Below are 27,158 nucleotides of genomic sequence, written 5' to 3' on the forward strand. Positions count from 1 at the left end.
GCTCAACGGGATCGACTGATTGTGCTGCAGCGGCTCCGAACAATGAGGGGAGTGGAGGGGGGCGGGCTGAGCCGTGACACGCAGGCCGCTCCGCATACCGCCGCAGAGCGCAAACCCAGCGACAGACCACAGAAGTCGTCAAAGGTCCGCTTCATCGGCGAAAGGACCCGGGAGAAACTCGGGCTTTCGACCGCCTCGTGACTTGAGCCGAGAAAGGTCGAAATGTCCCCAAGAATGGGTCAAATGCGCTGGTCACAGAAATGAGTTTCAATGCTTTAAGCTTATAGATCAACAAAAAATAATTAGATCAGCAGCCTGATTGTTGAAATTTTGTGTTTTTCGGGTAGTCATAATGACTTGAACCGAGAAAGGTCTAAATGCCCCAAGAATGGGTCAAATGCGCCGGTCACAGAAATGAGTTTCAATGTTTTAAGCTTATAGATTAACAAAAAATAATTAGATCAGCAGCCTGATTGTTGAAATTTTGTGTTTGTCGGGTAGACATAGATGACATAGGTTAAAATGCGGAGCGTGATTGGTCGGCTACGTCTTATCGTTGCTTTGTCGTGCTTTGTCGGGTGGAATGGACGACAAACTGAAGGCACCTCTGAAGTTTCCGACAGTATATCGTCCACTCCACCTGACAAAGGCACGATAAAGCAGCGACATGACGTAGCCGACCAATCACGCTCCGCTTTTTAACCTATGTCATCTGTGTCTTGTGTACCCGACAAACACAAAACAACATTCAGGCTGCTGTCCATTTCGACACTTCGAACAAGAGTAGCGGAAGGGGAGTCCGGGGGTCTTCTTCCAGAAAAGTCGAAATTTTAAAGTATCTAATATGCAGTTTGAATAAATTTCCTCGTGAATGATTGCCGAATATGAGCGGAGCGTCCTACATTAAGATATGCTCATCGAAAAACGGTGTATAACGTCATCAACCGTGGTAGTGCATACCTTGGTTTCTTCCACCTTGATTTCATCAATCACGGACGCACAAATTTGCACCGGTTGTTCGACGTAAAATACGGATGAAACCGAGGTGGAAGAGACCACGGTATGTGCCATCGCGGTGGATGACGTCATACACCATATTTTTGATGGTCTTCACCCCCGTTGATATAGGACGTAAAGACTTGGCGATTGGACAGATCTCCTTCAATTTTGCTGAAGAAAACAGAATACGAATCTATATCTGGCGCAATTGACCTATTGTCGGATAAAATACATTGTCTCTGGTAAAAATCCCCAGACAATGACTCCTTCTCTCTTTGAATCTGCGGTTGGAGGACAAAGTCGAAGGCAGAAAGCACGGCACACAGTGGATCGAGTCAATCAGGGAGATCGGACATACAAAGGGGGGTGTTTACTAAAACAGGTTGGTCAGAAACGAGTACTTTTACAGTACTTTCTCAGTACATTCTCATGAAATTCATTACCTCCTCCAACAGAAAAATTCCGTACTTTTTCAGTACCTCCATTTGACGAAATTAGAAAAATTTAAAAAATTTGAAATTGCGACAAAAATGAAAAAAAAAAAAAAAAAAAATTCAGGGCCTTTTCGCGGAATTTCCGCACTTTTTCAGTACTTCCGGACCGCCCTTAAAAAATCTGTACTATTTCATGACTTTTCGGAAATTCCGGACTCGTAAACACCCTGATAAAATATTCGACCAAAACTGCAAATTTTGATGTTCAGTCCGTCCTATTTTAAGTTCAAGGGGTGCATAGAGAAGAAAATTTCACGAGGAAACCATTGAAGCCACCCAGATAAGACAGGAATATTTAGCCAATATTCAAACAATATTGTTTTGGTATTTATGCAAACATTGGGCCAATATTGGTTAAATATTGAGCCAATGTTAAAATCGTACACCATCTTTCCTTTTGGCATAAATACTGTGCCAATACTTTGGCTGAGAATACTGTGCCAGTACTTCAAAGGGAAAGTATTTGGATATCAATATTGAGACAATACTACACCAATATTGAATCAATTTAGGGGTTCGCAGCTAGGGGATGGTGGAAAAGGGTTAATTGTGGAAATAATTTTAGAAACCATGAAAAATAAAAATAATGAAACCACTGGGATGTTATTGAATCGATTTTGCAGATTAGAAATTTTTCATCCACCTTGGGGATTGAACCCGGGACCTACCTAACACTAACCGACGACCCTACCGATTGAGCTTCACTAGACGATGTATTTTAGTGACTTAAAACCGGTATTTAACGTCGAGTTGGACGGGCAACTAGGATATTTTCCATCTGCCTGGATTTGTCCGTGTATTTATTTTACTTTTTACTTTACTATATTTTTTAAATTTATTTTATCGTTTTACTTTGTTTTATTTCCTTGCTGACTCTATTTTTTTCTTCACTCTATTTTTTTTTTTTTTTCAAGCACTTCATTTTTTTTCTTTAATTATTTACTTCTTATTCCTTTACTTTGTTTTGTTTTACTGTAATTTATTTTAATACTTCATCATAATTTTTTTGACTTCAGTTAATTCTTTAAATTCATTCTATTCTTTAACCTCATTTAGTTTTTTCCCTTATACTTTATTTTTTTCTTCATCTCAGTTTTTTTACTTCATCTCCTTGCTCCCTCTAATGTTTTACTTCAGTTTAGTCTTTGACTTCATTTTATCATTAATTTGATTTACTTCATTTTATTTCTCTTCTTTTGTCTCTGTTATTCTATTATTTCCACCATTCTATTATTTTATTTATTTTTTTCTCTTTAAATTTTTCATCGACATTCTGAGATGCATTTTGCATTTGATTGCAGTTTGATGTCTTCCTCATAAAGACTATGCAGGTGCGATTGCCATAATCTCACAGCTGCACAGCTACTAAGTGCAAGTTCTACAGGAGACCAATAAGCACACGAGATCAAGAATTTCTTCTTCAGTTGAATTTAAATGTTTCATTTGAAATTTGAAAAATAAAAAATAAACAACCAGATGTGAATGAATGATAACATTCTCATTCAATGATAATATTCACAACAGTACATGAACTACAAACGAAACAAAAAAAGAAATAAACTGAGATCACGCGCAAATACATTGAAAATGACCTCAAGGAGGTGGAAATTCAACAATTTCTTGGGAGGCAAAAAAATATATATTTATATTATATTATATTAAATTTGACAACAACTGCAATAACCTTTATGAATAATAAGGTTGAAAATAATGGATAATTGTTCAGAAAGAACACATTTGAGCTACGTCTTAAATCTAAGCCTTATTATGTTTAATACTTTTCGTTATGGGCAGGCATTTAGTATGATGACTTATACCGATTAGGATATTGAAAATATTTTAAAAATATTTTGAATAGCAGTATTATTGTTTAAAATATTTTCAAAATATTTTGAAAATACTTACCAATGCATTACTGTCTTTTAAAATGTTTTTAAAATATATAATAAATATTTTGAATATAAATATTATATGTACTGATATTTTAAAAATACTCTCACGATATAAATTTTTACAGTATTGAAATACAAATATTTTGAAAATATTTTTATGATGTTTTGGGTAAACATATTATTTTTAAAAATACTAAATGATGATTCTTTAAATATTTTCTAAAAAAATAATTTTGATTATAATATTATCAAAATATTGTCAGTATTGTGTAAATATTGCGACAGTACTGACAATATTTGCCCAATATTGTAAAAATATTATGTCTTATCTGGGCACTTTCAGAACCTCAAAGTTTTGTATTAACGGAGTTATAAGCGCCACTGAAAAAAATATGCCGGTAGATTTTACCATCTCTGACACAGTGATACGAATATGGTAATAAACACCAGACTCTATGGTGGCATTTACCATACTATGGTAAGAATCACCAGAGTTCTGGCGAATACTACTATAATTCTGGTTATTTCCACTAAATAGTATCACTGTGTAAAAAATCAAGTAGACTCATAGTAAATGTCACCATACTTTTTTTTCAGTGGCATGGAAAGTATTCAATTTCTGTCCGAGCTCTCGTATTGACTCGATCCACCGTGCGGGACGTCGTCGACCGCGTCACGTCACGTCGGGGACGAATGACGGCGGCGACGCTGACCCCCGGTGCCGACGGCGAGAAGCGGGCGACCCGGTGCCCATCTCCACTGCGACGGCTATAATGAGAGAGCGTTCAATGATTGATTCTGTCATTGTTTCACCGGGGACCGCTTTGTCCCGGCGGCACCGGAGCCAGCCTCTCGGTTCCTCCCACAAGGGTTCCACAGGGGATTTTTTTAATTTGAAAAAAAATACCCATCAATATGTTGGCGGGGAGTCCGCGCTTGAATGTGACACTCCTGGTAGCGGGGGAGCGTGGTCGCGGTCTGCGCCGGGACAAAACCGGTGCGACGGGCGGGAGGACCCCGATGGGGCGCGCCACGTTGCCCTGCTGCACACACTGAAGAAAAAATCTCGGTGTATTTACTAAGAAAAGGGTAAAATTACCAAGAATTCAGGGTTCTATTTGATCCCAGTTTTTTCTTGGTAAAATCAACATTTGGAATTGGTAATTTTACCAAGAATCTCGGTGAAATTATTGAACTTTCTCGGTAATTTTACTGGACTTAGATAAAAACGCCGATATTTTTTATCGACTGTGGTAGAATTACCGAGATAAAACGGCAAAGTTACCAGGAATTGATTACCAATAAAAGTGGTATTCTTACCTGTAAAAAAAAGGTAAAAATATCGGTTTTTAGGTAAGCTTACCAGTCTGTCTTGGTTAAATTACCAATAATTGGTAAAAAAAGTGAGATGGTAAAGGTACCAACGGACCTTGGTAAAAACGCGGAGAATTTTTTTCAGTGCACCTCGGGTCCTCTCCATTAATTTCAATGAGCTCAAGAAATTGAGTCCAATCGGTAAACTGGCTCACTAAACCTTGTGTTTTCTATTTGAGGTGATTCCTCCTGGTGGGCTGATTGCTGAAATTGGTAGACAAATCGATCGACAAAGAAGACATAGTATGGAACGATTCTACACGGAGAAAAAAACCTCGTGCGTGGGACCCGAAGTTTAGGTCATATGGATATCTGAAGTTTTCGGATTGAGCATCTGAACACTTTAGGTCTAGCTGTCGAGGTTCGGATTACACATCTGAAACTTCAGTTCTTACACCTGAAGTACTTCAAATGAGAGAACCCAAGTTTTTCGGATGTGAAAACCGAAGTACTTTAGATGTAAGAACTGAAGTTTCAGATGTGTGATCCAAACCTCAGCAGCTGGACCTAAAGTGTTCAGATGCTCAATCCGAAAACTTCAGGGATCCATATGACCTAAACTTCGGGCCCCACGCACGAAGTTTTTTTCTCCGTGTATAGACTAAGGGAAGAAATGATGGACTAACCATAGGGTCTCTCATGGGTTGCCATTAGTTAGCCTGTTACCTACGTCCTTTGTACATTGCAACCACACGCTTCCACCAATAGGATCCCTCTGTATCTCTAATGTCTTCTTTGTCTATAGCTTTGTCTGTAAATGTCAACTATCAGCCCGCAGGAAGTGAGCAAACACCGATGTATCGAGCAAATTTTGCTAAAATACTAGTTTTGCTTTTCACTCTTTGTAAAAAAAAGTGACAAAACAGTGTAGAGGCATACTTTAGCAGTCTATTGGTGAGCAAGCTCTCCCGAAAACCTTAACTCAAAGCCAAACGAGACTTAACGCAAAAATTCCAGTCAGATTTGACTACTCGAATGCGATATTTTGCATTTAGTCTCATTCGGCTTTAAATTATGGTTTTCGGAGAGATTTTTCACCGTAAGACTGCTCAAGCATACTGCCTGCTTCTCGCTTTCTAAGTGAAAAAGCGTTTTAAAAGTGCGCATCGTATTGTACACGTGATTTACCAGACAAATGTATTCGCAAGTCAAAATTCTTTCATGGTTTAGTGACCCATTTCTACAACCTTAAAAATTGGTTGTTGTTTGTCCCGAACGTAACCACGCAGGCATTCACAACATAGCGCGTACTGTTATTTTGCCTGAAATGAAATGGTAAAGGCCCTTTTATTTAGTTAATAATACGTAATTAATAGTTGCACGAAAGTCATTGTTTCGATGGTTGGCGTTATCCAGCCAGACATTCTCTAAAAGTATCAAAATCCAGTTCAAATCGGCAACCCTGCATTGGTGGCAAGGGAATCGAAGCATGGGCTCGTTGTTTAATTACCCAGGTGTCATGACTACAATTATTAATCCTACCTCTTTTTTATATTTATTTCACTCACCATTCGCATTCAACGTCCACTGCGCGACATGATTGCTAAGTTGTGCAGATATACGACTTTCTAGCGTGCCTCCTGTTTTCTACGGAGATGGTCCGGAGTGCGTTTTAAACATTCTTCGAGGAGTTTAATTACTTAGAAACGTTATCCGTCTTGTCATCATCCTTGAACGGAGCTTTTGCCCGAAGTTTAACTTCTCATTTTAAATGAAAAGTAAATTCAGTGGTACCAGGGAGTTGGTATAGGGCGTAAGGCCCGACTATGATCATTACGAGAGTATAAATGGACGTATTTAAATCAAAAGGAACTATATCCATTGAGACACGAGCCTTGTATTGCAGGTATTCTTATGGATCTCAGGGCTCATGTCAGAATGGATATAATTCCTTTTGTTTTAAATACGTCCATTATGATGAAGTAATTTCTTTATATTTTCAACGTGCGGAGATTTTAGAGGTTAGTTATAGATGTGATTTGGACTGCATTTTGCAATTTGGAACTATAAATTCTGACTCTTCTGGAAAAAAACTCATGTGCATAGGGAAACTAATCGCACATACGTTGTTTTTAAACCGGGCTAGAATTTATAGTTCTAAATTGCAAAATGTAGTCCATTTGGTCATTCAGCTCTTTGGCCCCAAAAGGGTAGCTACCCTTAGAACAGGAACTATCCGAAATTACTTACTGTTGCAAGTATAATATGTACGACCCGTCGCAGAGTGGATCGAGTCAATAGGAGAGGTCAGACAAAATTTGGAAACTTTAAAAGCTTGTAACTCCGTTTATACAAAACCTTGACATTTTAAAAGTGGTTCCACTGGGTTCTTCGTGAAATTTTCTTCTACATGCACACCTTACAATATAAAATGTGACGAAATAAACATAAAAATTTGCAGTCTTAGTCAGAAATTTTAAGTCCGACCTCTCTGATTGACTCGATCCACTGTGCGTCGTTTCAAAAGACATCAAGACACGCATTACACCTTGATTTTCGGATACTCTACCTCAATTTAACGAAAAGCCTCTCATCTGTGATAATCGGCCATCTTGGTTTTGACATTTGAATATGGAGGTTGGTAGCGAAGTTTTGCTGGTGATTTTCTGAAATGAAGATATGCTGCCCTTTTGGACCCTATAAAAGCTCCACGTTACGACAAGTCCACTCTAGTGTGGACGTTCGAGCTCGAGTCATTGGGCAACGATGAATGTAAACTCAGCGTGGGCTAATGATGATTCCCGGACGTAAATTTCAGATATTTTCCGCACACACTGCGCATGCTCGCGGTCGTAAAACGACGACCACGGTCCGGTCCGGTCCGTTTCCCGAGGCGTTCCCATTCGCCCGGTTCCGTTGTCATTTACGTTCCTTCGCCACTCTTGGGTGCTTCATTAACAGTCATAATAAAAACATCTTGGGGTCTCGGTGCAGCTTCACTCGCGTGATCATTTTGGTTTATACTTGCGCACCATTGTCAAGCGGGGCAACGATAAGTTCAGTGGCGTGGCGTGAATTGCGATGTATCGATTGTTATGCCATTTAAACCTATGTAAAAGGATCGATAAACAGGGTGTTCGCAGCGAACACCTTAATCATCGATTCTTTACCATAGGTTTAAATGGCACAACAATCGATATATCGCAATTCACTACTCGCAAAAATTGAGGACTACTGCCAATTTACCGTTCTCAAACGAAGGAACATACGTGCATTCAATGATTGCAATATTGACGAAAACGATTCAATTTTGCACAGGTATTGAATCGGTTATTTTCAAAAGGGAAGAAGTCCATTTGCGCATGAGCCTTGGCTTGCATAAAAGGACATGCTAAGTAAGACTCATAGGAATGGACCTGTTCCCTTTTGAAAAAAACTGATTCATATGACCATGAAATTTCTGTCCAAAATAATGCTAATTTTTGCATGAGGTCAAAAAAAAGAAGAAAAAACCAGTGAATAATTGTCGGTAAAAATGCCCGACGGTTTTATAATAAAAATACAATTTTCCAGCATGATGTCTCTGTGACGTTGAAACGCTCTGAATTATCATGCACAGACAGGGTGTCTACTAAGACAGGCTAACCAAAAATCAGTACTTTTACAGTACCTTTTCAGCACGTTCCAAAAAAATTCAGTACCTCCTCGACAGAAAAATTCAGTACTTCTAATTATTGACGAAATTTAAAAAAATTGAATTTCGCTCAAATTGAGACACAAATGACAAAACAAATAGAAAAATTCCGAACCTTCTTGCGGAATTTTTCTATCTAATTTTTTTTAAGTTCTAACATTTTTTGGCTTTAGGGTAGCTTTGAAGCCTGGATTTTTATTCCGAGGCCAGTGTGTCTAATAATGATGGTATTGAAGGGGAAAAGGATTGTTTCTTACCGTGCAAATGGCCGGAGCGAGAGGGAAGTGAGATTCGTTGGAGGAGAGTCTTGATCTGCTGTTGGCGGAGCTGCCCGAGTTGACTGGTCCAGAGGAGGCGCTTGTCGTCAACGGCGCTACACTTAAATTGTTCTCCGGCCGAAAAAACCAGCTCGCCACCGAAGCCCACTGTACAGGCACAGAAAATCATCCGAATTAAAACCATGAACTTATACATTTTGGGTAAAGAAAAAAAAAATTCAAAAGTTAATGAGAACTTAATCAAACAGTAGAAGTCTACAAGGATCGCATGTAGCAAAAAGGAACCGGCGCAATTGAAGCATTGTAAAAAGGTTGCTTCTTCATAATTATCTAAAGAATCTCCCAAAACAGCAAATAGTTTTTGCTTCCCACCAAAAAAGATTTAATTTTGGAGAAAAACACGTGTGTAAATTTTAATACTATACATACATTAAGTATTTTTTAAAAACGAGAAGAAGTTACACTATTTTGAAAATATCATCATTGCGCTGGCTCCTTTTTGCTGAATGGGATCCACATTCCACATGTCGCCGGTAAAACAGTGAAAATGTATATCTCGGTCATGGTGTTTTGAAATTTCAAATAATAATGGGTGTTCCTATAGTAGAAATTTTTACGAGGAACCATTTTCGAAACCTCAATGTTCGTATAAATGGAGTTACAAGCTTGTAAAGTTTCCAAATTTTGTCCGACCTCTCCCATTGACCATCCACACCATGCGTCTGATAAGCGACGATGTATCCTTCACATCCAGAAAAATGAATAGAATACCCTAATTAGAAGGGCTCCCACTAACATTAAGCCTGCACTGCAGGCGTTTGGGAGCAGTAGATTTAAAAATGTCGAAGGCAGCTCCACTCGCGACGAACCAGTTTCTCGACGGCGGCAACTATGAAATCTGGCTGAAACACTGGAATTCTCTCACATCGGCCAGAAAAATGCGGCTGAACATGTCCTCGCCTTCCCTCGGCGCGGAGTCACCATAATTATGACAAAAGCGCGCAGCTTCCAGACAGGAGCAAGGGCTCGAGAATGATATCCGAGAAGCGCTGATTAAATCTAATTATACGGTGCCGAAACCGACTCGAAAATGGCCGCCTCGGATGCACCGGGGTCGAGTGACCACCGACTACCGGTGGCTACCGGTGAGCGGTGAGCGGTGGATGGTGGACGGTGGACGTCGCCTCGTCGCGGTCGTGGTCAGGTCTCCTGTCACCGCGCGCCAAGTCGCTCATAACCTGTTATTAGCCGCCAATGAGACCCATAGCCGAGGCCGGCAATTTTTGATAATGCCAGCCCTGGTCGAGTTTAATCACCGCGGCCAATCCGATTCCTCCTGAGTGCCTCCCGTTCCCGCCGCACAGTAAAACGTATCATTGTATAAGGTTGGACGCGACGTTTTTTATTACACAAATTTTACGTTTTACTATTTATTTCGTCGTATTTTAAAATTTAAGGGAAGTGCCACGAAGGACATTTTTACGAAAAAACGATTGGAACCAATTTCCGCTTTCTGTGTTTCATATTCTCGAAAATAAAAGCTTATAAAATTTTCCAAATTATGTCCGATCTCTCCCAAAAGCTCGCACCGCTGTGCGCCTCGCTTGAAAACCTGTAATTCGGAGGGGTGGCACATCCACGGGAGCTCATTCTTTCGAGCCATGCAAAAAGTACCCCCCTCTTCCTCTCGATAGCCATCATTCTCAATTTTATCACAGCAAGAGGACATCGAATTATTATTAGGAGAGAGAAAGAAAAGAAAGAGAAAAAATCAAAAGCTGGAACAATTGAACCGCATTTTGCAAAATTATTGTACTACTCCCGGCTCGCAGAAGAAACGACGTATTCGCCACTTACCCTACTGGGATGAGCCAGATATTATAGTTCCTATTTGCAAAATGAAGTCCAATAATACGTGAGCCCTGTTATGCATACATGGTTATGAGTCTCAGGGCTCATGCCATAATGTAAATGGTTCCGTCTGGCAGAAATACGTCCAATTAAGGTTCGTATTCATAGTTGTTCTTTTCATATGTCATTTTCTAGGATGCGTGATTGCCATTCCCAATGATATGAGAAGTTGGGCCGAACGAAAAAAAAAAGGTCGTTGCCTCTTTCCCGGGTCATGCAATGACTGAAATGGCGCCCCGATCCATGGGATGTCTCCGTTAAACTTCCCTTGAAAAGAAAAGAAAAGAAAAAAAAAAATGCTGACTCCGGTTTTATTTGTGTTTTGGTGTGGGGCAGCCATGCTAAGCAAGAACGCCGTATGTGCCGTAAGACGTTGCCAAATTTCCTTCGATAAAAAACGAAATTACCGGGAAAATTTTGAATTTCCTCCGTCAAATTTTTCAGATCACTTTGTTTGCAATTTCATCTAAAGTATCTGAAAATTACAGAGAAAAATATAAAGAAGTTTCTTTAGAAATGCATGTTTTATCCGAGGAAATTTGGCAACTCACGAATGTTCATATGGCGTTTTTCCTCAGCACGGCAAGGCGTATTACCGCAGTTGGGGTAGTACCTCCGAAATAATTTGTTAAAACATTAGTGTTCTCTGCGGTCAAAAAAGCAATAAGCTGGCTCCGGCAGGAGGGCTGAATCCCAGGGATTAAAAGGATGATCCGTGCGAGGGTGTCGCCGAGGAAATCCGGTGATCTGTGCACCCCTCCCGATTGCCGCCAACCTCGAGGCCGATGCAACAAGATGAATCAAGCCGGGAATCTTTTTGGCCGGATGATAAATCGACTCGTCTCTTTTTTACACCGTGTTCCTCTTAATTTGATTTCCCCACCCTCTCCAAGAATCATTTTCCGTTCTCCTTGTCTCCTGTACACACCCGGTTTTTTTTACTGAGTCTGTATTTACACTTTTCAGCTCTGATAATCATGATAGAAGTTCTGCCGTGCTAAGGAAGAACGCCGTATGAGCCATCAGGAGTTGCCAGATTTCTTCCGAAAAATCTTAAATGTTTAGGAAACTTAATGAATGTTTTTCTCCCGATTTTTCAGAGGATTTCGTTTGGAACTGAATCTTGAAAGTCTGAAAATTCTAAGGAAAAATATTCATAACTTATTACTAAAATTACTATTTTTTGAGAGGAAATGTGGCAACATTTGAGTGCTCATACGGCGTTTAAGTAGCAAGGTAATGTTCCTTAGATTTTTGCCCGACGGATTATTCTTTTGAAAGGTGTTGCATCACGTGCAAAAAAAAAAATGTTATTGATCACTTGGGAGCGATACTAAATATCAATAGCCAAAGTGCAAAACCACATATCTCCGACGTTAGAGAACTCCTATCATACTATATTTTTCTCTAGAAAATTAGTCAAGTTAATGTCGTGTAAACTTTCTTGATTTTGCCTCCTTCCTGGCAGAATATTCTGTAAACTTTTCAAGCTATATAGTTGACTTGTCTCTCTAAGAAGAAATTCAACAGGAGCGCAGATTTTGAAACACTGCAAGGATTGGTACGTACTTTTGAACTTTGACCATCGAAATCTTACAGAGGGTGCTGCGGGTTCCACAGAACGGTTGGGACAGGGTAGAGAGACAATCTAACAAATACATGAAAAAAGCCGGGTAACTTTTTATCTGAAATCGACGGAAAACGATTATTAACTGTGACAGTTTTTGACTTTTTAGCTTCGGGCCGGAATGACGGACACTTACGGACGACACACTTACAATTAGACGACAAATCTTTTGGCATTAAGTGAAAAGAGATCAGAGAGAGGGGAGGACATCCAAATTTCGAGCAAGCGCAACATTTTCCTGGATAAAATGCGTCTCCATTTTGCATTGTAAATAGACGTCAAAAACTGAAAGATGGCACCAACTCTATACGAAATCGGCCCTGTGATTCTTCAGAATTAAACGTCAATTCATTATTTTGACCCTCAGGGGTTGATTAATTATTTACAGGAAGCACTTGAAGAAACGAAGCCAATACAAATTCAGAGGTCAGGTGTGGAGCCAGAAAATTTGAAAAATACACACACTGCATTGAAGGGAGCTGAAAATCGAAGTCAGAGTTATTAGCCTTGCATCCACCATCTGTCAGAAGATTTGATGAGCTCCAAATCAGATTCATAGTTGCCATCCCTCTACATTAATCATGAGATGATCCCAAGTTGGCGAAAAATCTTTGCCCGAGCCGTCAACCGCGTGCAGGGTACCAAATTAATCCAAAAAAAGCACCTGCTCTTTAAGATCGGAGTGCGGTCGCCGATCGACGATTTATAAATCCATGTTGCAAGACTCTATTCGATAAGATTTTTATCGAGTTATTATTTCACTGCCTTGCCTTAAGTTCTCTTAAGTTCATCGTCACATAGAAGCTGTAAAATTTTAGCAATCTTGTATTATTAAACAAATTTCATTTTGACAATGAGCGGGCCTCTAAAGCTAGACAGGGTATGAATAATTAAACCACTATGCAACATATTTTCTCTTCATAATTTCACGTCGAAAACGAATCACAAAACAGGAAGTACGGAAATTAAGTCCTGAACATGATATCAGTGTTTACAATTAATACTGACTAAATTGCAAAATACAAAAGACGTAATTTGTGTGATCGAACTTTCACTTGCAAAGTGTTAGAACATAGAGTACATGAGTCGTAAAATAAGTGAGTGAGCTGACGCCACTTTTAAGCTTTTTCCAGGTCCCGAATTCCGAGACTCCTGTGTGACGCCGGGTCACTTTTTCGATACATGATCAATTGTTTGCGATACACGGGTACCCGGCCATCCGATGTAAACAAAGAAGATAGGAATCACCACGTATTCCATCAGGGGCGGACTGGCCCTAAATTAAGTATGGGGCGGGCCCCTAGGGGGTCCGGGGGCCCTCCCCCGGAACATTTTGAAAATTAGGCCCTTTTAGAATGAATTTTACGCTATTTTAGACCCTATTCTTTAATATTATTTTTGAAACATTATCCAAAAAGAGACCAGAAGCCCAACGTTACGTAACTCTTTTTTGCCGTAAGACCTTTTTTTTCCCTGTTAATTTAAAAAAACTGACCAAAATAGGGGGGAGGGGCGAGGCTTGTGTTACGTATTTATTTATTTTTTTGAGGGGGGGGGGGTGGTTCGAGCTTGCGTTACGATGCGTTACGGAGGGGGGATGGGGGTAAAAAAATCGGAAAAACTGCGTTACGTATTACATGGACAGCCCCCATTATGGATTTCGCTAAAGGGGGAAAAATCGCCGAAGGCCCCTACGAAATCCCTTGAGGAAGGTAGGAAAGGTTCCCTACTAGGGGCCTCCAAAGTTCAAAATTGCATAGAAATGCGCCCTCGAGGCCTCTCTGAATCAGTACCAAAGGGCCCCCGGCAAAAAGGACCCTTTTGTCGAATCGGCGAGAAAGAGCCCGGTGCCTTGAAGGTCCTTAGAGGCCGCCTCTAAGAGGCGGTACCTATAAAACCGCATCAAGGCCTCTTCAAATCGGCAATAAATGGTCCCTTGGAAACGGCAAAAAAGGACTCCTTTGAATCAGATAAAGGGGCTCTTTTAAGGTCCTTAGAAGCGGCAAAAAAAAGGCTCCATCGAGTCTTCTTCGAATCGGCAATAAAGTGTCCTGTCCTCTCAGGAGTCTCGGGGCCCTTTCTCGAGGACGAACCGAAAAAGCCCTCGGGCGCTTCTTCGAAACGGCGAAATACGGCCCTTCAAATCGGCCAAAAAGGGCCCCTCCGGGGCCCATTTTGGCCGATGAAAGTGGGGCGATCGCCCCATCGCCACCCCGGCCAGTCCGTCCCTGTATTCCATACCGCCATTTTGGATCGAACATGTATCGAAAAAGTGACCCGAAATCGGCGCACACCGGGCTCGGAACTCGTCGAGCAGAACATGCCGCCAGCTCTCCCATTGACATTACGACTCTATGTACTCTATGTGTTAAAAGTACGTGTTAAGGCCGCATTCAGGACCGGATATCCAAATCTTCCGTAATAATCGTCTTCTACATAAAATTTTGAAGAGAAAACGTGTCCTGTTGAGACCTTGCCCACTGAAAAACAATTCTCGGCGTTTTTACCAAGGTCCGTTGGTACCTTTACCATCTCACTTTTTTACCAATAATTATTGGTAATTTTACCAAGACAGACTGGTAAGCTTACCTAAAAACCGGTATTTTTACTATTCTTTCCAGGCAAGAATACCACTTTTATTGGTAATCAATTCCCGGTAGCATAATTTCACCGAGATTTCTCGGTAAAATTACCAATTCCATAAATGGTAATTTTACCATGAAATAACTGGGATCAAATAGAACCCTGAATTTTTGGTAATTTTACCCTTTTCTTAGTAAATACACCGAGATTTTTTTTTCAGTGCCTGATGGCCTGTTGAATGGAATTTTCTCGAGGAATGTTTCGAGTTGCGGCAACGCGGCAAGAAATCGATGCGGGAGCAAGACGAATAAGTGAGTCGCCGACTCCTTTCCCTTTGTAGCGTAAACAAACAGACGAACAAAAGCTACGGCTCCGCTCGGTTTTCACTTATTTTTATTGATTCGAGCATGAAATAGCAGAATCGAAGCGATAATGAGGGGCTAGCCGCGAGAGGAGGGCATGAATCGGCTCATTCCCATCTCCGAAGGGATTCAATGTGTGAGAAAAGGGATGACTATCGATAAGTATCCTCATCGGCTTCGAGTGCTTGATTATACGCAATAGGTGAGGACATCTTTCAAGCCTCCAGAGTCGAGAGCTCGCCAAATAGCTAATATTCACCGGTCGAAGATGGGTCATTTTTAAATCCTTCTTTTGAAGTGTCCAGGTAAGAAGTAGATGCATGATTTACGTCATGGGGAAGGAAGCAAGGAGCAAATAGACCACATTTTGCAAAAAAGAACCACTATTTCTGGCTATTTTTAGAAACAACATAAGTGGCATTGGTTTCCCTGTGCAGAAAGGTGCTTTTACGGAAGAGCCAGAGATGGTGGTTCCTTATTGCAAAATGTAATCCCAATGATAACTCCCATACATTCATACTATAGAGAGCGATTGTGTCGTTGTAGGTACACGGTTAAATACATGTTTCTATATTGAAGACCAGTGGTCGAAGCAATTTTGACTCTACTTTCCAGTGTTTTGGACTATATTTCGAATATTTTGAGTCTACGTGACTCAGTGCGACTCTGGGATCTGAAGGGAGGGGGGTCCGTCGAGCGTTAATTTATTATTGAAAGGGATCCGGGAATGCGTTACGTAGCGTTACAAGGGGGAGGCTGAAAAGGGGTGCATCCAAAATGCAGAAAATTTGCGTTATGTAATTATTTATGAAAGCTCCCTGAATTACTGTATTCTTATTATCGGCTCCAAGTTGGAGTCTCATTCGACTCGATTATAAAAAATAAGTGGACTTAATTTTGTCGAATGGAACTGCAATTTCAGACAAATTTGTAAAAACAATTATCTCCATAGGGTAACAAGTGGCAAACACGTTGATTCTTCGGCGAGCGGGGAATAGTACATGTTGTTTGTACACTAGAAAAAAAAAACACATTGGATCTAGAGTCCAGACTCTTTAAACATCGACAATACAAAATACTCTTGATTCAATCGGAGTTTTGCTTAAATCAAGAACCAAGCCTCTTAATTTGAGCGGATATCCTTTTGATTTAAGCAAAACACTGATTGAATCAAGAGTATTTTTTCTTGTCAATGTTTTCAAGAGTCTATGGACTCTAGATCCAATGTGTTTTTTTTTTTTTTTTTCCAGTGTAGTTCCTACTTTCAAAATGCGTTAAATTAACTCAACTAATCTCCGATACGGAGATAGAATAACAGAATTTTCAATAGTGTATAGCATAGAAAATTGATGGGGCTTCTTGTGAAATTCCTACAATCATTCTTTCACAGTGAGGAAACTTGGAAAACTCATTTCCTAATGAATGAGCCTTATACAAAGGCATGCAATCTGTGCATTTCATCCGGAGCAACGATCTGTCCATCTGGGAGCAAGCAGTGTGGTCCAGTTTGCCCTCGAATGGGCCTAATTGGGTGTGAAATACAAACAATCGACCCGCACGAGCCATCGTTGACCGGAGGCCGGTCAAAGTGTCAACACCCGCTTCCGCTCCGGTTACAAATCTGCAACCAGCTCCAAAATCGCTGAAAATCGCGGATTTTGCACGGTTAAGTTGCTTCGGACATTTGAGAATTTAAGGGGAAAAAGGCAACCCTCACTGCACTCCTTCTGTGCCCTTGTCCTGTAAATTAGGTCCTGCCGATACATGCGTAGCTCTCATCGGGGGCAAAGTTATTTCAGCTGCGTGTATTTTATTGCCGTGCTAAGGAAGAACGCCGTATGAGCCATCCAGGGTATCTACCAAAACAGGCTGGTCAAAAATGAGTACTTTGACAGTACTTTTTCAGTACATTCTCAAGACATTCAGTACCTCCTCCAACAGAAAAAATCCGTACTTTTTCAGTACCTCCATTTGACGACATCAGAAAAATTTCAAAAATTTGAAATTTCCACAAAAATGACAAAAAAATTAAATAAAAATCCGGACCTTTTCGCGGAATTTCCGCAATTTTTCATTACTACCGGACCGCCCTGAAAAAATCAGTACTATTTCCGGAAATTCCGGACTTGTAGACACCCTGGCCACCCTGACCTGACCGATAAAAGCAACTCAAAGTAATCGAAAGTAACAATAAACACGGAAACTTCTAACTGTCTACTGCCGTGCCAAGGAAAAACGCCGTATGAACCTTCAGGCGTTGCCAAAATTCCATTTATTAAACACGAATTTCCTGGTAAACTTATAAATATCTTTCTTCCAATTTTTCAGATAATCTTGCTTGCAATCTCACCTAAAGTTCCTGCAAATTTCAAGGAAAAATATTCAAAACTCCCCTCAAAAATCAACATTTCATCGAAGGAAATTTGGCAACCCTCGAATGTTCATACGGCGTTCTCCCTTAGCACGGTAGTATGAACACAGGTCTAAGCCGCGGAAAGTACGAGGATCGCGGCTTCCGATCTGCGGCGAATCAATAGCCAGTGATAGTGCAATCAGCTAAAAGCCTCGTTGGACCGGTCATTAAGGCGGGCGCGGCGCGGCGGGGGATGGCGACGGTGGCGCTACCCCGCGGCCAGCGCCGTCGTTTATCATCGGGTGACGTCGCGATTCCAGGGTGGTGGGCTCGACGTCCGACGCCCCCTCCCCTGCCCATCCGCCCGGCTCGTCGATAAGTTTTGATTTGCTTTGACGCCTCTAATATACTTTGGTAAATCATCCCACGGCCGAGTGTGAGTGGGAGCACGTTAACGTGGAAACCCCTTAATCGCTTGAATTATCAATGTAACGTGTGACTAACGCCGCACTTCCACTCTGTCTAAATATATAAGTCTACGCTGTTCAAAATCTAGGAGTGGAATTTGCCGCAGATGTGCGGCGGTCATAGTCGTTCCCCTTCAATTACACAGGTATACTACGCGCATACTCAGGGGTTAAAATAGTGGTATCAATGTTCAGTGCCTGCAGCGCACTCAGAAGTAACGATCTTACACGCCCCAGATGTGCGGCGTGCATGGTCGTTCTCCTTCAATTACATGGATATACTACACGCATTCTAAGGAGTTAAAATAGTAGTATCAAAATAAATTGCCTACGGCTAACTTTAGAGTATAGATCTTACACGATCTAAATGTGTGGCAATCGTGGTTTTATCCTTCATTGACACGAGCATACCACACGCATTGTTAAATTAGTGGTATCAAAATACATTGTCCACAGTCACAGTCAACTCAGGTACCACTTACGTAAGTTACGTGCAATTCTCACTTCTAATTGGTTACAAGTTTCTGCGTGGGACGCAGAGAGGTCCTTGATTTTCACTTTCACAGTCTTTCCTCTCACATCGAAATGTTGTTTTCCCTATGTGGCGGTTGAGAGGCACCAACAACAAGTATGAGTTGACTTAGCGGTCAGCGCTTCTGACTCTAGACCAATAGGTCCTGGGTTCAAATCCGGGTAGTGGCGACAAATTTCCAAGGAACTGACGAGTGGATTTGCAGAAACAGACTCCACTCGGCCTTAGACCCTGAAAATTTGAAAACCTGGAGCATAGGTGTATACTAACCTCGTATATCCGATGCTCACTCGAGGTTGCAGGATTCTCAAATGGATTAAAAACCTCAAATAACTTTACAAAAATAAGAAAATAAGTACGATAAATTGGACACACTTCTGTAAAACGGAACTATGTGCATTATGACGTGAGCCCTGTTATGTATGTTTTCTTATGGATCTCAATGCTCTTGTCTTTGTGCCTAATGCACATAGTTCCGTTTGATAGAAATATGTCCAATTATGACACTTCTTATCGGCGGCCAATGTAACCGGTGCTCGAAAAGATGCGCACTGGTCGCCATGTCCGATAACAAGGCGGCGCATCAGAGTCACGAATCAACACCGAAGACAACAATCAACAACTTGACTCGCGTAACGGCGCTTGATGAGTCGGCTTGAGTAAATATTGTCATCAGACCACCCCTTTCACCCCTTCGGCCCGTCCTAGCCCACCCCTTTCACGGCCGCGTGTCGGTGGTCCGCTCCGGCTGTCAGGGAGCCGTATTGACTCAGGCCGCTCCTGACATATTTACTTTCCCCGGGCAGAGACGGACTTGTCAGCTCGAGGTCCCATCCCCCGGTGCCCCCGACGCCGGTGACCCTCCCCGAGTGGGCGCGACCGTGAGGCTATTTCCGCCTCGCACCGGTCCCGGGTGCGGTGTCCTCGCCAGGAAATTACACGATCCGTGTCCGGGGACACGGACCCCGAAATTACCGCCCATACCCAGCATTTTTCATTGATTTATAGTTTTGATTCCCTGTCCCTCCCCGGTGACCTTTGTTCTTTTTGCAGCTTTCGGTGTTCTTTATGTTCTATGTTCCTACCGCCACACAGTGGATCGAGTCAATGGGAAAGGTCGGACATGCATTTTTTTACTAAAATTGCAAATTTAGATATTTATTTTGCGAATTTTTAAGGTTTGTGGGGGTGCGCTCTGAAGTAAATTATACAAGAAAACCAATGGGACCACTTCTAAGACCTCTACGTTTTGTAATAATGGTGTTATGAGCGTTTAAAATTTCCAAATTTTGTCCGACCTCTTTTATTGACTCGATCCACTGTGCGCCAGTCCATTCGGAGCGTAACACCGCGTTATTTAGCAGGAAAATTAGCAAACGTCGCTCGTAGAAGTTTGATTTTTGATGGATAATTTGCACGAAGACGTTTCTTTGCTGCATCTGAGAGTTCTTCATGGGCTGCGTCCGCAGTGTTTCTTATAGTTTTTTCTGAAATGGGAATTTTAAGAAAAATAGTTTTAAAAGTGAGATAATCTACCGCCTTGTGACGTCATCTGATGGCATTTTAAATTTAAACCTATGCACTTCAGCAGATTCAGTTATTTTGTCGTATCTCTTCCAATAATTATTTAATTTAGAAACCAAGGATATTCCTGTGTTGGCTCCCTTAGTAGTTTAATCTTAAAGAACGTCATACAAGAAGAAATGCAAACAGTACTTCATACTGATTTTCTTGAAACCAAGGAACTGACGCTACATATAGATAGAGAGACAAGGCATAAAGTAGTGTTGAATTAATCGGAGCAAGTAGAGAGAGGAAAAATAATCTTGGTCTTGACTATGAGGTTTTGAAATCACACAGTGCATAGGTTTGATGGAGGGGTAATCTGAAAAGTGCGAATCATGAGCCAAAACGTGATATAAATTCCCAAGTTCCGAGGAAAACTTCACATCCCTAAAAAAGCAGCGTAAGCACCCTACTAAATAGGGGCGGGGGCGAAGGTGGGCCATCGAGTCCGACTTGGACCAATCAAGGAAAGTTAATTGAAGTTTTTTGCCAGATAGGAAAACTTTGTTGTACTCGAAAAGGCTCGAGACTCTACCGCCAGATCGCACTGGAAACACAGCGGAACCCAAGATCTCGGATATACGTTGCCGCAGTCGGCAGGGCCACGGCAACAGAGCAGCAAGAATCACTTCATAAAAGCGAGCAAACTTGAAGACGCCCCCCTCCCCTCTCGTAAGAATAATTAGCCACCCCACTCCAAAACGGACCGAGGGGGGAGGGAGGGGTCCGCGCAGAAAAAACCGAGGCTGTAATGATTTAATTTAATTTAAGGAGCGCGGATCTGCGGACGCAGCCACCGATAATCTTTGCTATTCATCTTGATTAAAATTCGAGGTTTTCTTTATTTATAACGAGCTTGCTCGCTTGTTCGGGCTGACCTAAATGAATAACAAGAAAAAAAGAGGAAAAAGAGGGAATGGGGAGAAAAATGAAGGATATTAGAATACGCGAGACCGCGATGCGCCCGGGAATTATGAGCGAGGGATCGAGGGGGAGGGGGTGAGTTTTCTCCTTGATTGATATGAAAATACATGGGCGGACAAATTACCTATCCTTGACGGAGGTTTCACTTGTGCCCATCGAGCGCCAGTTAATTTGAAGAGGTAAAAAAACGCAGGAAAAACCGCTCAAGACTCCAGCCCTGGGTTTCCTTTCGTCGCGCCCCACAGTGGATCCAGTCAATAGGAGAGGTCGGACAAAATTAAGAAACTTCAAACGCTTAAAACTCCGTGTATACAAAATTTTGAGGTTCTAAAAGTGGTTTCATTGATTCCTTCGTAACATATCCTTCTAAAAGCACCCCTCAAAATTTAAAATGTGACGAAATAACCATCAAAATTTGCAGTTTTAGTTAAAAATTTCATGTCCAACCTCTCTAATTGACTCGGTCCACTGTGCGTCCGCTGCGTTGGGTTCCGATGAACTTTGAGTCGAGGGCTTCGCTTGCATTAATGACTTCTCGGTGAGCAACGAAGGATTCGAAGAATCTTTCCAGTACAGCACATCATGCTAAACACAAGCCCCGAGTTTAGACGAGGGTCCATCTGGACAAACTTTAGCACTTTAGTGCACATGCTTCATGCTTAAACTGCCGCTGAGACATCATTGCGAAATAAATTAAGTCATGAATGAATGTGATCTGATCTATTAAAAACGACCTTTTTCCCAAGAAAAAACATTCTTTAACTTTTTGCAAACATTTAAACCACGTTTCTCCCCAACCTTTCTGTCTAGGATCTTCAGGATTAATTATTTATTATTTTCATTTTTTAAAATGTCCGTTGACCATGAAGCACCGCAGGATTTTTTGACTGACCACAAAAGAGACTTAGATTTAACATTCAAGTTGTGAATAACGTGAGACAGAAGCTATTTCAATTTTGGGAACAGGGAACATGAGAAAATTTAGATTTTCAATTTTAACACATTGGATCTAGAGTCCAGACTCTTAAAAACATCGACAAGCAAAAATACTCTTGATTCAATCAGATTTAAGCTTAAATCAAGAACCAAGCCTCTTAATTTGAGCGGATTTCCGTTTGATTTACGCTTAAATCTGATTGAATCAAGAGTCCTTTTTCTTGTCAATGTTTTCAAGAGTCTGGACTCTAGATCCAATGTGTTTTTTCTCCAGTGTGTGGTAATAAATATAAACAAATACATGTATAAATAAACACGTTAATATTGTGTTTAACAATTAAAAGAAATAAGCCGGAACGGAGTTACGTATGGCAGCTAGTGGACAGTATGAGTTCAAGGGACGATTTCAACAAGATGTCGTTAATTTAGTCATTTTACCGTGTATTTCCGAACAGCGGAGTCATACTGCTCCAGAGTAAGTAAACGCAGACTCCACCGCATTATGGAGGTCTCAATTTAAGCGCCTTAACCCCGAAGAGGGACCGAAAGGCTCCCTTCGGATGCAACCCTTTCACATCAGAAAAATATGCGCTGAAAATCATTAAAAAAAGGAGGATCCAACGAGGAGGGACGAGAGGTCACCCCCTCGGAATAATTGATAAATCAAACAGAAAGCACGCGGTAGAGTATTGACTCTGAAAAGCACGCTCAATTTTCCCCCTCCCCGCCCCCCGCCTCCGCGCGTGGTACTTAATACTCAGCATACTTCATCATCGACAAACAATAATAGAGACACGCCGCCTCTTAGTTCAGAAAACAGGGCGACGCCGGCGCGGACATTTTAAAACGCGACCCCTTTGCATACTCCGGAAAATGCTGGGTCACTATTCAATTAAGCAAGATATGCGTGCGGAAGGGGTAAGGGGGTCGGAGCCCTCCCCCTCCGATTGACGAGATCATTAATTGGCCAATGGCGACTGCGCATCGGCACCCCTCCGTCTATTATATTATAACAGCATCGGCGTATTTAAATGAAAGGGTTGATATTATGATTTTGCCCGGTGCGCGGTGACGAGGAGCCGGGGTCTTTTCACCCCTTGCTCCGCGCTCCGAACGATTGGCCGGACGGGGCGGAAGGTGAGGAGATCGTCTCTCCATCCTTCTCAAACTCATCCGCTACAGCGTTGAAAGATAGAGATGGATTATGTGACGCGGCTCGTCAGCATGGTTGTATGATGTCAAAAATAAAAATAAGAAAAATTATACACTGGGTATATTGATAGCATAGATATGAGAGATCGCATACTTCGGTCTCATGTCAAACCATCAGTGAATTTTTTAAAATAATTTTTTACATATTTTTTTAAAAGGAGCTTTTTATGGGACACGTCTGTATTTTCACAATCATTTTTTAGGTTAAACTATTGTTGACTTAATGGGGGCGATATTCAATAAAACTTAATTCAACATATTTCATGGAGTAGCTAATTGGCAAATGGGAAACCGATTCCAGTATTTAGGAGGAAGATGTCATTTAGACCTGTGCCTTGAAATTAAGTATTTTAAACGGATGTCCTGGGAGCAATCATACAGTAACGAGGTTAGGTATTATCAAAAGATATTATGGGATATGTACCGTTCAATTTTCTCAATGGCGGAGGGGTGAGAAATTCAAAATTCTGAATTGAAAGAAAATAGAAAGAAAGAAAGAAAAAGCGTTGCGTAGAGGAAAATTTTTGCGTACAAAATGCGCTTGAATTTTTAATGAGCCATAGCATGTAAAGGAGCATCTAAAAGTTCCTCGTGGAGATCCAGAAGTATTTAGAAATTCAAACATGGCTACTAAAAATCATGTATTGTAGTTTCCTCACTGGCTTATGAAGCATGATTTACTTCAAACTTACAGTTCACCATCAAATTTTTCCATGAAAAATTGGCTTCTGCAAATTGTAAGATATACAAACTTGAATGAGGTGTGAACCATTACAAAATTATTTTTCAGTTTCAACTCATATAGCCCATTTTCACCACCTTATGAAATTTCCTTATTTCTGACTGAATATTCGTTCATTTTCTCCCCATTTTTTCATGCGTCTGGCAACACCGCTCAGTGTGCGCCTCTGACACGACCCCGCTCGACGACTCTTTTGTTGAGCGCGCGTATTTTTTAGGCGGATTTTGAATCCCTCCTTGCTCCGAGGCTTAGATTTTAGTCTGCAAAGGGTGGAGGAGATAAGGGTGGGAGGACCACTTAGGTGGAAATAAGTAGGTTGTAATAACTGATGGATGCACGGCCTCTTACGTGCCCACCCTCTTGATCGACACTCGCTGGAAACATGGCTGTCATATTAAAGCGAAAGAGGGGACACTCATGAAAAAACCCAGAGTATAGGAGGGTTATATAGCTGCAGGGGATAAGGATAAGTTTTCTAGATGAATGTAGTTAAATTATACGTGCAAACTTTCGAAAATTTAAATTACTACGAAAAAATTAAAATTTTCTGCAGATAAAAAATATTTGCTGATACAAAGAAGGAATTTTTTGACCGACAACTCTTTGCTCCTAGTGGAAAAGAAAAACTAGAAGAAAAACTAAAAACTAAAAAAAAAAGGTTTCATCTTAAACTTGAGTGACGTTCCACCCCGGGCTATTAAACCTTACCTCGTGGTGCTCGTGGGAAGTGTTTGTCATCAATACAATAGTAATTTCAAAATCATTTTGCTGTGCGCATTTGAGGATAATTCTAAAGATGAATTTCTAAGATGCATTTCTGTACGTTAAAGTTAAGGACTCTCAGTGCTTAACATCAGGGTTCGTAACAATTTTTTTTTATCAGCCCCCGAAAAAACTTTCGGATGACTCTATTGTTTCTCACGCAATCCGCCAGGTTTAAAACATTGAATCTTGCATCTAGAGTTTGAATTGCCAATGCTTTTTACAGGATTTTGAGATCTCTTTGACAACTCGATTTTTAAAAAAATTGGAAACGACCATTTGGATTTAATATTAACTATACCTAACTGTAATACATGTACCCAACTTATAGCTTCAGAGTGGAATCCGCCCGATTTCTATAGGACACAGAATATCAAATCAGGATTTTGGATAACCCTCGCATGTGCAGTATATTCCTCTAGATTTACTCACTTGTTTTACGCCGTTTGCATATTTTGAATTTTAATTGGAAAATACATACTGTAAAATTCTGAAAAGCTTGATTACTTATAAGTAATAGACTGGTGATAATACTATTTAGGATATACTCAAAAACCCTCGCACTGTTATACTACAGAACTGCGCACGCTGCAAAATCTGGCAACCCTTTGCAACCCTTTAACGGGTCACAGGGCATCTGTTTTGAACCACTCGACGTGCTCAGGCGAGGATGTAACAAGAACAACACTGAATTTTATTTTGTTTACTCCTTTTGAGTTTTTAAAACCGGAAACGGAAATGGTGCTCCAATCCTGATTTCTCCGCTCGCAAAAGGCGCCCTCGCCGCACCAACATCGTCCCTTAATACGACAGGGCTTTTATTTTATCCTGGACTTACACACGTTTGTTACGGTCGTCGGTCGTATATTATGTAGAGAGCCCTCCAGGCATCCGACCCGGAATCGCCTCTGATAACCTCATCTTTCAAAGGGACTTATCTTTATGGTGTTTTACATGTTTCCATTCTTTCAATGATGAAAAAAGCGTGGTATTGAGCTGCTATCTTGAACTATTTTATGCCAATTTCGAACCTCAAAAGTTTGTTTTTGGGTCCAAAAAGTAACCGCGCAAGCGCTCAGAACATACCACTGCAGCTGTTTTGCGTAACGTTAGAATGAAAAAGGCCCTTTTCATAAGTTAAAGGTAAAATTCAATTCACAAACAATAATATAATACGTACAATGAGACAATATAATATGTACAATTTTAAATCAAATCGAAGGAATGAACCACAAGACAAAGGTGCGATTTTACGCACTATGATACAGGCTTTCCTCATTATGCCTACTTGAGTTCAATCGCTCACTAAACGCTATCATGGCACTCTGTGGTTTTAAAATATACCTTAATCCCGGCACATCGGCTAATATTTTGCGTGTTTTTTGGCGCGTATACGTAGTATACCGCCTTTGCGATCGTTTCGAACCCTGCTCGATACAATAACCGAGTCCCTTAGTTCCTTACCGAAAAGTGACTACCGCGAACTTTTGAGATTTTCCAAAGCGTGTAAAAAGTTTATTTATCCATCAATAATTATGATTTAAAGTTGTTTCTCATTCTGGGGGTCGCTAGTTTATGTGCAGTGAATACCAAGAGTCTACGTTACTTGGTTTTTTTAAAAAAAGCCTAAGAATGCGACGCGCTGATTTAAAATATGCATATATAAGCAGAATCAAGCGAATTGATTCGAGGATGGCTGAGCAGGTCGGCACTCTCGGAATGAGAATCTAACTCCTCCGTTTTGTTCAAAACGTTGCTTTGACAGATCTGTAACCTCGGTTATACTGTTCAAAAGTTGGTACCCGTGCTCTGAAAAACCCAAATAAGCCAAGTTCGTGTAACTATGGTGTCATTGCCTCGACCGGGCTGTGCTGTGTTGCCAATTGTTGGAGGATAGGTTACTTGCCCGGTGGTGGCTACCGCCACTCATGATAGTGCAATCTGTGTAAGTGCAATCTGTGATGAGCCTCGAGACTCATTAGACCATTAGCTAAACGTGGCTCATACAGGAATCCACTTACCCCTCTCTTCCCCACGCTCCTGATCACTGCGTCGGCGTCTCGACGAACAATACGAAAAACAACAGAAAAAGCAACTAAATTTGAGCTCAACTTAAGTAAGCTAAAATTCAATGGTATCTAAATAATATGGAATAATTCTAAGATAAAATTTGTTAAACTCAATTTATGTTTTAATTTTTGCATCTATATATAATACTCACCTTATATATAAATATCAAAGATTAAAATGCAAAAATGATAATAGACAACCATTTTTTCCATTTAGTAAAATATAGTCCATGACCTCTTTTAATCGCATTAAACTTACAAAGACTTGGCTAATGACGGTCGCAAGCGAGCCGGGATCACTCACCCCCTCGCCCAATTACTTACGCTCATTAACCAATTCACCGTCACGCTAGGGATGTCGTCCAATTTAAAAAAAAAATCAAAATTGGTTCGTGAGTTTTTAGCAATTTTTTTTTCCTTACTTTCCGTAAAAACACGAAT

The 27,158-nt window shown here is 40.9% G+C and overlaps 1 protein-coding gene across 4 annotated transcripts in view; it reads right to left on the minus strand.

The window, feature by feature from the left end:
• The window catches only part of LOC109041868 (zinc finger protein basonuclin-2), a 293,909-nt gene that overhangs the window by 234,389 nt on the left and 32,362 nt on the right, over window positions 1–27,158 (minus strand). For all 4 annotated transcript variants that reach the window (XM_019058365.2, XM_019058363.2, XM_019058364.2 and 1 more), the window contains one exon: window positions 8,651–8,818. In XM_019058365.2, the coding sequence (XP_018913910.2) occupies window positions 8,651–8,818 (168 nt within the window). The remainder of the gene's footprint in view (window positions 1–8,650; window positions 8,819–27,158) is intronic.

This window comes from Bemisia tabaci, chromosome 2 (genome assembly GCF_918797505.1).
Source record: "Bemisia tabaci chromosome 2, PGI_BMITA_v3".
NCBI lineage: Eukaryota > Metazoa > Arthropoda > Insecta > Hemiptera > Aleyrodidae > Bemisia > Bemisia tabaci.